Source organism: Gouania willdenowi, chromosome 6 (assembly GCF_900634775.1).
Source record: "Gouania willdenowi chromosome 6, fGouWil2.1, whole genome shotgun sequence".
Classification (NCBI taxonomy): Eukaryota; Metazoa; Chordata; class Actinopteri; order Blenniiformes; family Gobiesocidae; genus Gouania; species Gouania willdenowi.
Window position 1 is genome coordinate 36,856,921 of NC_041049.1, and position 13,713 is coordinate 36,870,633.

The window sequence follows — 13,713 nt, forward strand, 5'->3', positions numbered from 1 at the left end:
CCATCAGACTGATAAATAACGCAGGATACAGAGAACACACACATGGATTATTGTTAAAAACACCAGATTTAAAACTCCAGATCTCATGTAACTCAAAACTGACCAAATGATTTATAAAGAAAGTCAAGGTTTACGTCCAAAAGGGTTGCAGAAAATATTTTTAGAGCGAGAAGGAGAAAATAATTTAAGAGGAGAACTACATTTCAAGAGGAAATATGCTAGAACAACAGTCAAAAAGATGAGTATAACAATATTACGGGTTAAATTATGGAACTGCCTAAAGGAAGAAATAAAACATAAACCATTTAAAAAGCTTTTTAAATAATTTATTGTTAATAAGTATAAGAAAGAAGAGTAACAATTTTACCAAGTACATGTCATATATACATTCATATGTATGTACTTATGAATATATGTTTGATGTGAATCTAAAAACTGTATATATAAAACTTGTGTAGAATATTTATTGTGAAAATAGTAATATAAGCTAAATATTTTTTGTGTGTGATTATCGAGAGAGTGTTTGTTTGTTTGCTTGAGAGTGTTGTTTAGTTTTGTTGTGATAGGGTTGGTTTGTATAAGCTTTGCTTCAACCTACACACTTTTGGCTTAAGGCTTACACAATTGTTTGTTTTTGTATTTTCTTACTGTGGAGACTGCTGAAATAAATAATAAATTCAAATATTTTTAATGCTTCTATGCAGGAAAAAAGGAGGAAGATGTTAATGCAGATTTTCTTCCATGGAGCAGTCAAGGACACGGTTCATGGACAAGAACCAGCAGGACCAGGACTACGTTCATGGCCCATAACCTCCAGCTCATGATGAACTCCTCAGCACTGGTTGGACTGGTGTTGATTCTGGAGCAGAGAGAGGCAGACTTTGGTCCTTTCTAATAGAAAACCCACAATAATTTTTTAAGTCGATGTTAATATATATTGAGTTGGTTTGTAAATCTATTTTAACTGTGTGTAAATAAAGTTATTTATTTTGTATTCTACAATGACTTTGTTCATTGTTTGTTGCCTACTTGTAAGCACACACTTTATTTAATTTTATTCAGATAATTCAATTGCTCTTTCCATCCACTTTTTGTAAGATAGAAACATAACCTGCCCTGCTGAAGCACAAACTAATAGGTTTGTATTTTTTTTTATTTTGATACATTTATAGAATTGAAAAGTTCATACAATACTCACCTAATGAGTAGGACATTTAAATAGAATGCAGTTGTGATTTCCTCAAATCAAAATTTATTGAAACAGATCAAACAGCAGCAATAAGTATTTTTATAATTGTGGGTCAATAAGCTGTCGTTGATCATTAATAACACAAGCTGAACAGCATGATGAGGACACAAACATTTAAATACAGCATCCCTTCAGTCACACACAGTAGGTTCTCGGTCCAAAAGCAGATGGATGGAATGACATCAGGAGACGTTAGTTTGACACAAACTTGCGCTGATTCTGGTCGTATTGATTCCCAGCAGTGCGATCACGGACATGCACAGTCAGCATTAAGAGCATCTATAATGATAAACAAACATATTAAAATGAACTTATTGTCTTTATCTGCTGTACTTATGCAGGTGTAGTTGAAGCTAAGTAGCTTAGCAAAGGCTAACGCTAACAAGGTCATTGTTAAGCAATAAAACAATAATTACCTGTGTTCCCAAATGTTGTCGCAGATTCCTGTGACTCCGATGAAGACGGTAGAGTTGTTTAGCTTAATATTTACATAGGATAGGATAGTATTCATACAATGTCAACAGTCAAAACATGGGCTTCATTATGGTGTAAGTGCTCATGGGTAAACTAATCAGTGACGTACTGACGTATTGTGGTGACGCAAAGACGTGGCTCCAACTTGCCACTGCTGCGGTGGAAAACCAAACCGGTTCTTCAGCTAAACAGGACGAGCTCTGAAGTAGCTCGAGCTCCAACTATAGCTTCGAACGAAAATCCCGTGCTCTTGGTGGAAAAGCCCTATATGATGAAGCAGAGAAGCTACTCTTCATCATAAAACATAATGCACTTTGTGTTTTTATGTGAGAACATACTTAATTTTTCAGTCATAGGCTAATGACATTATTTATTTATTGTACACAAGTATTATGTATTTTATTTTGTATTGTTTGTTGTCAGTGCTGAATAAATATTTTTTTATATATTTTAAATTGATTTAGTCTTTAAAGCATTAATATTAATTAATGAGGTACACAATCACAGCCATAAATGCAATAATTGGCATAGTTATTGTTTTCGGTTTTCAACCTATTTTCATTTTGGTCAATAATTTTCCTTTCAGTGCATCTCTACTCTCAAGATAAGGACTGTAAAGCCACTGATAAATAACAAAAGGCAAATTATCAATATGCAAATTGTGAAGTCGCTCAAATCGCAAACAAAAATAGGCTAAATGTAACTGTAAACAATGAACTATTGCACTTCTCCCAGTGTAATTGTGTAATCATTTCTGATTAGTTGGATGCACCAGGGACTATTAGCAGCAGGAAAACCTCTAAAACCTGCAGGATTACAGCCCTCCATGATTTGAATATGCCAGTTGGGTTCAGTGCAAATGTTCGGTTCCTTATCCAGCTATTTAATGAGTATTCCACCAATCATCAAGATGTTATCAGAGAATGTATTTAAACCAGTTTGGTAAAAGAAGTTGTAAAACGGCTGCTGTCTCTGATGTCTGTCAATCAACAGAGCAGGTGATACTTACCAATTATTTTTGTTGTTGCAGGAATCTTATCCATCAACGCACCCAATATGGTTTGTTGACTCGGATGATCCCAGTCTGGCTGAAGTGTTGGAGCGTTTGGAGGATGTGAGAAGAGGCAGCACACTGGTGAGCTTAAAGATAGTGATACAAATCATCAGAGGACATTTTATATTGCCTTTTCCATTCTGAAAGTAGTGATCATTATTTCTTCTGTGTTGCACTGCAGTAAAGTGTTTGTGCCACCACCACAAATTAGACTTTTGATAAAGTTCCTCATGTATATTAATTGATTTAACAGTAAACAGATTTGCATATTTTGTGCACTGTTTTTCATAAACCAAAAAATTTAAAGCTGGACAGACATGGCCTAAAATGCGGAAGTGATATTGACAATCCATCAAAAAGGGGAAAAGATGCTAGGCCCCGCTGTTGCTGACCATTTTGTCAGAGACACAGTGTCGCAGGCTTACATACTGTGGTCTGCCAGTTAACCCTCTGGGGCCTACGGCATTTTTACTTTTTTTTTCACTGTGTTTGATTTTACCATTATATTTCATATAAGGAAATCCATAAGCCTTGCTTGTTTGGTATAATTTTTTTCAGGAGAACCTCCCAAATGTGACTGTGAAGTATTTTCTTAAATATGGCATACTGTATTAACCAGTGGATCTAAAACCACTATAAAACCTACAATTTGAGTAGGAAAAGTTAGATTTTTTTTTATATAAAAGTCACAAACATTATTAACAAATAATTTTTATTGCTTGTATAGCAAATCTAAACTATGTATTTCAAAAACGTATATACAGATGGATCAAAAAACAGTTATATTGGCCATACAAGCTTGTCATTGCCCGATCTCGGAAGCAAAGCAGGTCTGGGCCTAGTTAGTAGGTGGATGGGAGACCACTGAGAATTCCAGGTGCCACAGAGGGGTGGAGTGGTATCTGTCGTTGACTCCTTGGGGAAGGCATTTTACCCACATTGCCTCGTATGAATGTAGTGTGTGAGTGAGTGTTGGTGGTGGTCGGAGGGGCCGATGGCGCACTTTGGCAGCCTCGCTTTCTTCAGTCTGCCCCAGGGCAGCTGTGGCTACAACAGTAGCTTACCACCACTAAGTGTGTAGTGAAAGAATAATCCCTTAATTCTGTAAAGCAACTTTGAGTGTCTAAAAAAGCGCTATAAAAATGTAGGATGAGGGGGACGCCGGTGGACGCGGACGATGTAGGACGCGTGTTGCTGTAGCTCCGGGGAATGTGACATTTTACATATTTATCCGAAGTTATAAAACTGTCCACGGGTAGGACTTAATTTGCACTGTGCGGGCCTCCTTCCTTGGCGTCTTAAGTTGAGAAATGGCGAATCTTCGACCGAGAAATGAATCATCTAAAGCCGGCCGCGTTAGGCCGCTGCAAGCCTCGGAGGCTGGGTCTCCGGCTAAGCCCGAAGCTAACGAGGATATGCTCTGCTGTATCAAAGATATGATGGACGATCTTCGGACGGAAATCATTTCCAAGTTTGAGTCTATAATATCCGAATCTGTTAAAACTGCAGTTTCGCGTGCTCTGAAACCTTTGGAAGAGAAGGTTGACTCTCAGAAAGAGACTATATCGGACCTGGAGCGCTCGGCTAATGAGCATGAAGCTAGGCTATCGGGCCTACAAGCTAACGTAGCTAAGCTGTCGACGACGGTGGAGTCCCTGGGGAAAAAATGCGAGGACTTGGAGGCTCGTTCCCGGCGGAACAATATTCGGCTTGTGGGCCTGCCTGAGGGAACGGAAGGTCCGAAACCCACGGAATTTGTGGCCAGGTTGTTGAAAGACATGTTGAACCTCGAGGCTGAGCCCGAGTTAGACGTAGCTCACCGCACGTTGCGGGCTAGGCCGCAGGGGAGCGAGCCTCCTCGGCCGATGGTCGTCAAAGTCAACAAGTTCCAGGTCAGAAACTTCATCCTACGTCGTGCTGGGGAGGCTTCACCTTTGTCGTACAACGGGAAAAAGCTCTACATCTTCCAGGATTTCACCTCTACTGTGGCCAAGCAGAGGGCGGCGTTCACTAAGGTAAAGAAGGAGCTACATGCTTGTGCTAACGGTACCCGGCTACACTTCTTATCAATCTACCTGATGGCTCAACCCAGAGATTTGTGGACCCGGACAAGGCGTTTGAATATGTGACTAAGAAGCTAAAGAAGACCCAGGGTTCAGAAGATGACTGACATCCGGGGGCACAGTGAATCTGCTGCTTTGAGGTTACAGACTCTTGTTGAATGGTATATTATACCGTTATTGTGCCTTTAAATTTCTTTATTTTTTATTTTTTATTTTTTTTCTTCCCAAATATTATTTATAAGGTCTTCCTGCCAGGTTAAGGTTTGCATATTGGGCTCCTTGTAGTATAGCATTGTTTCTTAATGATGACACTTTATTTTATTCTTATAAAGAGGGTTCAATGTTATTGTTTTTCAATTGATATTGTGGGACAGTTCGTTTTTACATTCCCCAAAACCGTCTAAGAGTACGGATAAGTTACAAGCACCAGCAGGGTTTGGTTTGTTAAGTGGTAAGTTAGCACGCACCTTTTTAGGATGCTTCTGCTAGGAGAGAGAAGGGAGGGGGAGGGGTCTTGGGGGGGATTGTTCATTCGGAGTTCAGGGGGGATGGCACATCTCTTTATATATTCATTTAATCATCTTATGTGCTCATCGGTCTGTTATATTTACTGTACTTTTTTATTTTTTTTTTTTTTTTTTTTTTTTTTGAAGGTGATCCTTTTCCAATGTAATGGCCCAGCCTAATAGTACACCACCTAGTGTGGGTGGAGATATTAAGTTTGTTAGTTTCAATTGCAAAGGCTTGAACAATCCGATTAAACGAAGTAAGGTCCTACATTATCTACATCATCTTAATGCTCATGTAATTTTTCTGCAGGAAACCCATTTAAAAGATACAGACAATTTTAGATTAAAACGGAGTTGGGTAGGTCAGATTTTCCTTTCCTCTTTCTCCAGTAGAGCGAGAGGTGTTGCGATACTTATACATAAAACTATTCCTTTTGTTCATATTAAAACCATATCTGATCCTACAGGCAGGTTCATCATTGTCATCGGCCAAATTTATAATGTCAAAGTAGTCCTTACTAATATATATGCTCCTAACTGGGATGATGAGGCTTTCTTTAAACGGGTATTTTCACTGTTACCAGACTTAACGCAACATAAATTAATTATGGGTGGAGATTTTAATTGCTGGTTGAACCCCTCATTGGACCGCTCCTCCTCGACCATAGTGCCACGATCTAGGTCGGCCAGGGTAATTGAAGCTTTCATGGATGAGTTTAATATTATTGACCCATGGCGTTATTTTAACCCAGACAAAAGGGAATACTCTTTTTTCTCGCATGTACACCAGACTTTTACACGCATTGATTTCTTTTTGGTAGACAGCTCACTTCTCACAGCAGTTTCTGATTGTAAATATGACTCGATTATTTTGTCGGATCACGGATCAGTCTCCGCTAATGTATATTTTCAGAAATTCTCACATATTCGGCCACCCTGGCGCCTCAACACACAACTTCTCTTGGAGAAAGAGTTTGTTGAACATATATCAAAGCAAATTGACTTTTTCTTCCGAGTTAATAAAACCTCAGATGTTTCAGCTTCCGTTTTGTGGGAATCGATGAAAGCCTTTATAAGGGGGGAAATTATTTCCTATGAGGTACACCAGAGGCGGTCTGTGAGATTGAAACTGAATAAACTATCCCAGCATATTGCGATGTTGGACTCTCAGTATGCCACTTTAAAACTACCAGAAATCTATAAGGAACGCGTTTCCGTACAAACAGAATATAATCTCATTACCTCTCAACATTCCACCAGACTTCTACTTCTTTCAAGATCAAAGTTTTATGAGCAGGGAGATAAAACTAGTAAATTACTGGCTCACCGTTTTCGTCAAATATCCTTATCTCGATTAATTCCACAGGTGAAAACAACATCAGGTGTCACATCAGACCCATTAGAGATCAATAGATCGTTTACAGAGTTTTACAAATCACTGTATGCATCTGACCATTCTCATGTTCCTCAAGGTCTTGAGTCTTTCTTTAGTAAGGTTGCCTTGCCTGTCTTGGATCCAACTGTGGGTGAGGAGCTGGAGCGTCCTATCACAGCTCTCGAACTTGAGATGGCCGCCAAATGTTTACAAGGTGGCAAAAGCCCGGGTCCGGACGGCTTTCCGTCAGAGTTTTATAGAACATTTTGGAAGCAGTTAGCCCCTCATTTGTTAGAAATGTTTATTGAGGCTTCTGTTTTGGGTGAGCTCCCTCAAACTTTAAATCAGGCGTCTATTTCGCTGCTTTTGAAGAGAGGCAAAGATCCACTACTTTGCAGCTCTTATCGTCCTATCAGCTTGCTAAATGTGGACTTTAAATTGCTCGCTAAACTTTTAGCCCTTCGTTTGGAGGGTGTCCTACCATCAATCATTTCTCAAGACCAAACAGGATTCATTCGTAACAGACACTCCCTTTTTAACCTTAGAAGGGTTTTTAATGTAGTATATAACCCTCCTTCAGAAACTGTCCCTGAAGCCTTGTTGGCACTTGATGCTGAGAAGGCTTTTGATAGAGTGGAGTGGGACTACTTGTTTTCTGTTTTGGGAAAATTTGGATTTGGGGCAAAATTTATTTCTTGGGTAAAGTTATTGTATTCATCTCCACAAGCCTCTGTTAGAACAAATAGTACAAACTCAGAATACTTCCGGTTATTTCGCTCCACCAGACAAGGTTGTCCACTAAGCCCTCTTCTGTTTGCTATGGTTATGGAGCCTTTGTCAGCCACTCTAAAGTCCCATCCTGATCTCAAAGGTATAACAAGAAACGGGGTGGAGCTGAAGGTCGCCCTTTATGCAGATGACCTGTTACTGTTCTTGTCTGACTTGTCTCGCTCCATTCCCGCCGCTCTTTCAGTCCTCAAAACTTTTAGTGAGATTTCAGGATATAAATTAAATTTGGAGAAGAGTGAAATTTTTCCTGTGAATAAATTAGCCAAGGATTATCCACTGGGAAAGTTTCCATTTAAGACATCAAAATCAGGGTTTACTTATCTAGGAGTATATGTGGCTGACACTTTGATTAATCTTCGCAAGAGGAACTTTGACGCCCTACTTGAACAAATTAAGCTAGATTTTGAAAAATGGTCCTTACTTCAGCTTTCCATAGCTGCTAAAATTAATTCCATTAAGATGAATATTCTTCCACGCTTCCTGTATTTGTTGCAATGTGTTCCAATCTTTCTTCCTCTTTCCTTTTTCAAATCGATAGATAGCCTTATGACAAACTTCATTTGGAATAAAAAACCACCCAGGTTGCGACTTCAGATCTTACAGCGTCCCAAAGAGCTAGGTGGAATGGCTCTGCCAAACGTCTTATTTTATTATTGGGCAGCAAACATAAGGAACTTAAACTACTGGCTTTGTTTTGATAATATTGAGAACCCTCCATTATGGCTGGCTATCGAAGCAAATTCCGCACTTCCGGTGACATTGAAATCCTTACTTTACACTCCTCTTTTATCTTCCACTTCCCCTTATTCAAAAAATGTCATCGTTGCCTCGTGCCTCAAGATTTGGAACCAATTTAGGCGCTTCTTTGGGATGCAAACCTTTTCTGTCCGTGCTCCAATCTCAGCAAACCCTGCCTTTCCCCCGTCCCTGTTAGATGGTGCGTTTTCATTGTGGGGTAGGCTCGGCATTAAAACTTTTAGGGATCTTTATATAGACTCGACGTTTGCCTCTTTTCATCAGTTGGTTGAAAAATTTTCTTTACCTCAAAGTCACTTTTTCAGGTACCTCCAGGTTCGTCATTTTGTTCGTAACTTGGGTCTGAATTTTCCTATCCTCCCCTCATCATCAAATTTGGAGATTTTCTTGGTGCCTCTTCCCTCATTGAAAGGTGGAATATCTGTCATATATGCTAATATTCATAAATTCTGCTCAAATTCTTCTTTGAATACTCTTAAAACTGTCTGGGAGACTGATTTGGGACATAATATTTCGGATGGGACCTGGGAAAAAATTTTGCAGAGGGTTCACAATTCCTCAATTTGTGCTAAGCATAGCTTCACTCAGTGTAGGATTTTACATCGAGCCCACTACACTAAAGTGAGGCTGTCCAAAATATATAATACAGTTTCTTCTCTTTGTGATAGGTGCAAACATGCTCCAGCTGATTATATACATACATTCTGGCACTGCCCCTCTCTGAGTACGTACTGGTCTGAAATTTTTGATGTGTTATCCAGGGTCACTGGGAAAATTATAGTTCCAAATGCTTTAACTGCTCTTTTTGGTGTGTTGCCACCTGCACTTTGCCTTTCCTCTAACCAAAAGGACCTGGTAGCATTCTCATCCTTTTTGGCGAGGAGGGCGATTCTTCTGATGTGGAAATCGTCAGCTCCACCTACAAGTGTATATTGGATTAAAGAGGTGCTCTACTTCCTTAAATTGGAAAAAATCAGGCTGACCCTCTCTGGATCTGAGAAGTCCTTTGGAAAAACTTGGAATCCTTTCTTTTCATATATCAAAAGTACAGAATGCCATCTTGATGTTGACTGAGAACCTGTTTTAAATATTCTGTCATTTTTTTTTTTTTTTATTATATTCAATCTAGTTTTTTTTTTTTTTTTTTTCCCTTTAAGAGGTGTGCTCGGGGAATGTTAGGGTAAGGATGTGGGGGTTCGAGTTTGTATATGTATGTCTTGTCCTTGTATGTCGTTTAAAAAAAAAAAAAGAAGAATTTTGTATATAAAAAAAAAATAATTGTATGTAAAATGTTCTATTTTTCTTCAATAAAAAAAAAAAAATGTAGGATGAGTTATTACTAATGGGTTATATAAATAAGAATATTAATTATGATTATTAATATTACTTAAAATTTTGCAGGGTGCCACTCCTTTTAACAGGAGAAATATGTCTAAGTTTTTAGACCAAACCTATCAATGTGAAACCAGGGAAAAGTGAATTTGAACAGCAACATCTACACCATAATCACAGCTTTAATGAATCAGAGGAATCAAAGATTACGTTTAAGCTTTTATTCAAAATTCAACAATTAACAGTCAAAATATCAATTGAAATGGGATAATTAAATCATGATAAAATGCATTTCTAGGCTAATGAAAGTGAGGATTATATGTAACTAAATATTGAATAAAAATGCAGGATACATATTCGAATAATAACATCATAAAATCAAAGAATAAAATCATAAAAAGAGCTCATAAAACAAAGCGATAGACAGACAGGGGAGATGAACAGACATGAATGAGATGAACTGTGTGTGGAAAATGTTGTGAGTGTACGTAAGTGTGTAGTTATGGAAGTATGTACAGTATGTGATCTATTGTGGATGAAGTTTGCTGATGAAAGTTCCTTCTGGTACCTTGAAGATGATGTCAGGGTTGGACCTGGAGGTGCTGTTTGAAGAAATGCAGGACGTGCCACCGTTGAGTTCTGTTGTGTTTCAACAGAGTATAGCCCCTTCAGCCGATCTAGGCGGTTCTGGCCTTCGCAGCTGGGTTAGAGAATGGCTCGTGGCTTACCCCAATGGGTCGCGGGCCGGGCTTCTTTTTCAGCTGTTACGCACGTCACTAGATGCTGGATTCGTCTGAACCAAGCAGCTGTTGGTTCCAAAAATCTAACTGTTTCAACTAAAAATAAAATGAATTCAATGAAAAGGTGGGGAAGGGAAACGCGTTGAGCATGAAACGCCAACGTCCCAAAACTGAAATTTTGGGCGGTTTTCTTCCTTTTAAAAGAATATTTTTGAGTCTCGCCTCCCAAGAAGGAAGCTTCGTTGATTGGTTTAAAGTTGCCAGCATCTCAGCTGGCTGTTAGTGGTTGTGTGTGGGGTGTGTCTATATGTGAGACAATGACAAGCAGGAGGGATGATTCCTAGATTTACACATAAATCATAATAATGAGTTCAGCATATTCAAATGATCTTTTCGACATCATATCTTGAAATATCATGTATTACGAAAGAGTTTGATACCAAACACGACTGGAAAATAGCCTAGTATTACTTTACGAACCGGTTAATGAATTTTACTTGTAATTACTCGTAAACATACAGTAAATGTCAAAAATCATGTTATGCCTCTTCTTTACTATATGGTTGCAGTAGATACCTTAAACTAACTTTTGTGATGTTTTCTGGTATTTTTAGCACTTTCTAAATGATGAAACATTTAAAATAGCATTCTGTGGGTATAAAATTATCTGAAAAGAGTGGAATAGAACAGACAATATTTGCAATTTCAATTTCTACAGAAACCATTCCAATAATGTTTTCATTTGTGACTTTTCAAACATAATACAATTTCTTTGTTCTCCCTTCTTCACTGGGGACACATCTCAGAGAAGGCCTGGGCAGTGTCCTTGTGTGACAGCTCACCACAGGGGGTCAGGGGTCAGTGGAACAGTTCTGTGATCTTACAGCATCCCAAAGATATCTGTTTGTAAAGGAGGGAGAAGACGGATGTTCTTCCCCCGTGTGGAGTCGTAAAGAGGGTTCGTACTGAACATTTCAAAGTGTTGGGCCAGTCTTTTTGGCTGCATTATTGGGTTCAAAAGGCCGCATAGTGGGGTTAGCTATGCACCTCAGAGTTGCTTGGGCAGTTATGTTGTAAACAGTTCGTGATAAAGAAACAGGCTCCTTGGTTAATTCCTGTTAGAAAGAGGGTCTTTAGGCTTGATGTGGTTTGGTTCCCTACATAAAATTGATGCATTATTATTATTATTATTATTATTATTATATGCAGCTATTTACAGTTGTGACAACCTGCAAAATGCCTGTTGCAGCGTCAGTCACTTGTCCACTCGCTTTTCCCACACCACCGGTTCACTCCCATGTTCAGCCTCTCACTCTGACCTCACACTAACGCCCATCTCTGTCTCTTCGCCTATTCGCTATCCCTGGTCCCACCGCCGGGCAAGCCTCCTGCCTGCGGTAGTAAAATGGCATACCTCAGAGAGCCGTGGAGGCAGCAGCATCGGTTTCTTGGTCGGAGCAGAGCGCGTCCGTGGAAACTCTGTACAAGATCGTTCAAAGCCCTCACCAGTTGCGTCCTTACTGGAGGCCCTTCATCCACCCGCGGCACTTGTCATTTGCCGCAAATAGTTTTTAGAGCTTGAACATCCAGCCCGCAGACCCAGACACTACCGCTTCCTGGTAGCTCAAATCGTAATGACGTCAGTACGCACACCGCACGTACAGGTCTGACCAGACACTGGACTGTCCGTGAGTTTCCTTGTTTGTTTTCTTTATTCAATATGTTGTTATTTACTGCTGTTATGACATTGAAGGAAGTATGTAAAAATAATATTAAATATGTTTATTTTAGGCTTCTTTGTGCAGTCAACTCGACACTTCCGCATTCCGTCTGTGTGACGTCATTGACTCTTTTTCAGTACGTAAAAACGTTATGTTTAATGTTTTTATGTATAATGTTGAAAGAAAAAACACGAGGCCAACCACAGTTCTGTTGATTTAGGTACACTGTGGAGCAAGGAAATTGGGGAGTGAGGTCTTCTGCTCCTCTGGACCTTTGTGGATATTATTTGAGTTGGAGCTTTATTGTGTGTTTTGGAGAGCAAAGGACTCACTCACATTTCTGTGTATATATTTTCTGTGTTTATTTTTTCAATATACTTGCAAAGAATTACATTTCCTGAGTGTTTTGGTTTTTTTCAGTCTATTTGTCATATGTAAACAGGGTGTATGCCTAGAAGCATATGTCCTGGTGAGGTTTGACATTTTAAGGAAACTCACTGACTGTACAGACAAAATAAAATACATAATATATACTTATACAAAAAATCCTATACGTCAGGTGGGAAACCTGACTGGCACCCATAAAAACAGAACCTAACAATCATATCAACAATAACCATTAACCAACTGCCAAACCATCACACAGTGAAATGGAAGCAATGTCTCGATTTTATACTAGCTACAAAAAAGTATGAACCACAAATACAGGGAAAGACAAATTATTTGTGTCTCATTGTGTTGATATAAAACAATAAACAAATATTCTAGACACTACACTACACTCCAATATCACTAACTAAACAGTCAAATCACAGTTATAATTGCTATAATCTCAAATCTCTCAACTCACCCTCTCTTTCTCCGTCTCTGTTTGTGCGTCTCTGGTCACTTGGAAACAAAATGCTGCTATATGAGGACATTTTGAATGAACGATGGCCTTCTTCTTCTCAACCAATAGGAAAAAGCTATAATGTGAGGTTTCAGCGTTGTTCTTTCTTTCTGCACAGCACTTTCGCTTTCGTTTTAGAAGTGCTCTGCAGCCTCTTCCTGCACGGAGCCTGCACTGACAGAGATCTAAGGACGCTGCGCTTTGCCGCTATTGGCTCTTAAAATCGATCATGTGATCATGAGTCGCCGGCGCGTCCGTCGGCCCAAGCGGGTTAGGTAATCCACAATCCAGGACACAGTGGAGGAGTCGAATGTCTTCCTGCTGTACAAACTACAGCACATGGCTTTTGAAAATGTGCTTTTTTAGTGATTTTAAATTAAATAATAAAGTAAGTAATAACTGTACAATATCATGTTGTAGTGTCATCAAACACAAAGAGATTAACTCCTTTTGATTATACTACAACACTTAGTATGATTACCAGCCTATCATTGCCTGATCTTGGAAGCTAAGCAGGTCTGGGCCTGGTTAGTAGATGGATGGGAGACCACTGAGAATTCCAGGTGCCACAGTGGGGGACAGAGGCTTTAGTGGTATCTGTCATTGTGTTCTTGGGCAAGACACTTGACCCACCCACATGAGTATGAATGTAGTGTGTGAGTGTTTGTGGTGGTCGGAGGGACTGATGGCTCACTATGGAAGCCTCTCCTCCATTCGTCTGCCCCAGTGCAACTGTGGCCACAATAGTAGCTTACCACCACT

The 13,713-nt window shown here is 39.4% G+C and overlaps 1 protein-coding gene across 2 annotated transcripts in view; it reads left to right on the forward strand.

The window, feature by feature from the left end:
- LOC114464471 (ubiquitin-conjugating enzyme E2 Q2-like) overlaps positions 1 to 13,713 on the forward strand; it is a 62,254-nt gene that overhangs the window by 15,995 nt on the left and 32,546 nt on the right. For both annotated transcript variants that reach the window (XM_028448701.1, XM_028448702.1), the window contains exon 2: positions 2,754 to 2,858. In XM_028448701.1, the coding sequence (XP_028304502.1) occupies positions 2,754 to 2,858 (105 nt within the window). The remainder of the gene's footprint in view (positions 1 to 2,753; positions 2,859 to 13,713) is intronic.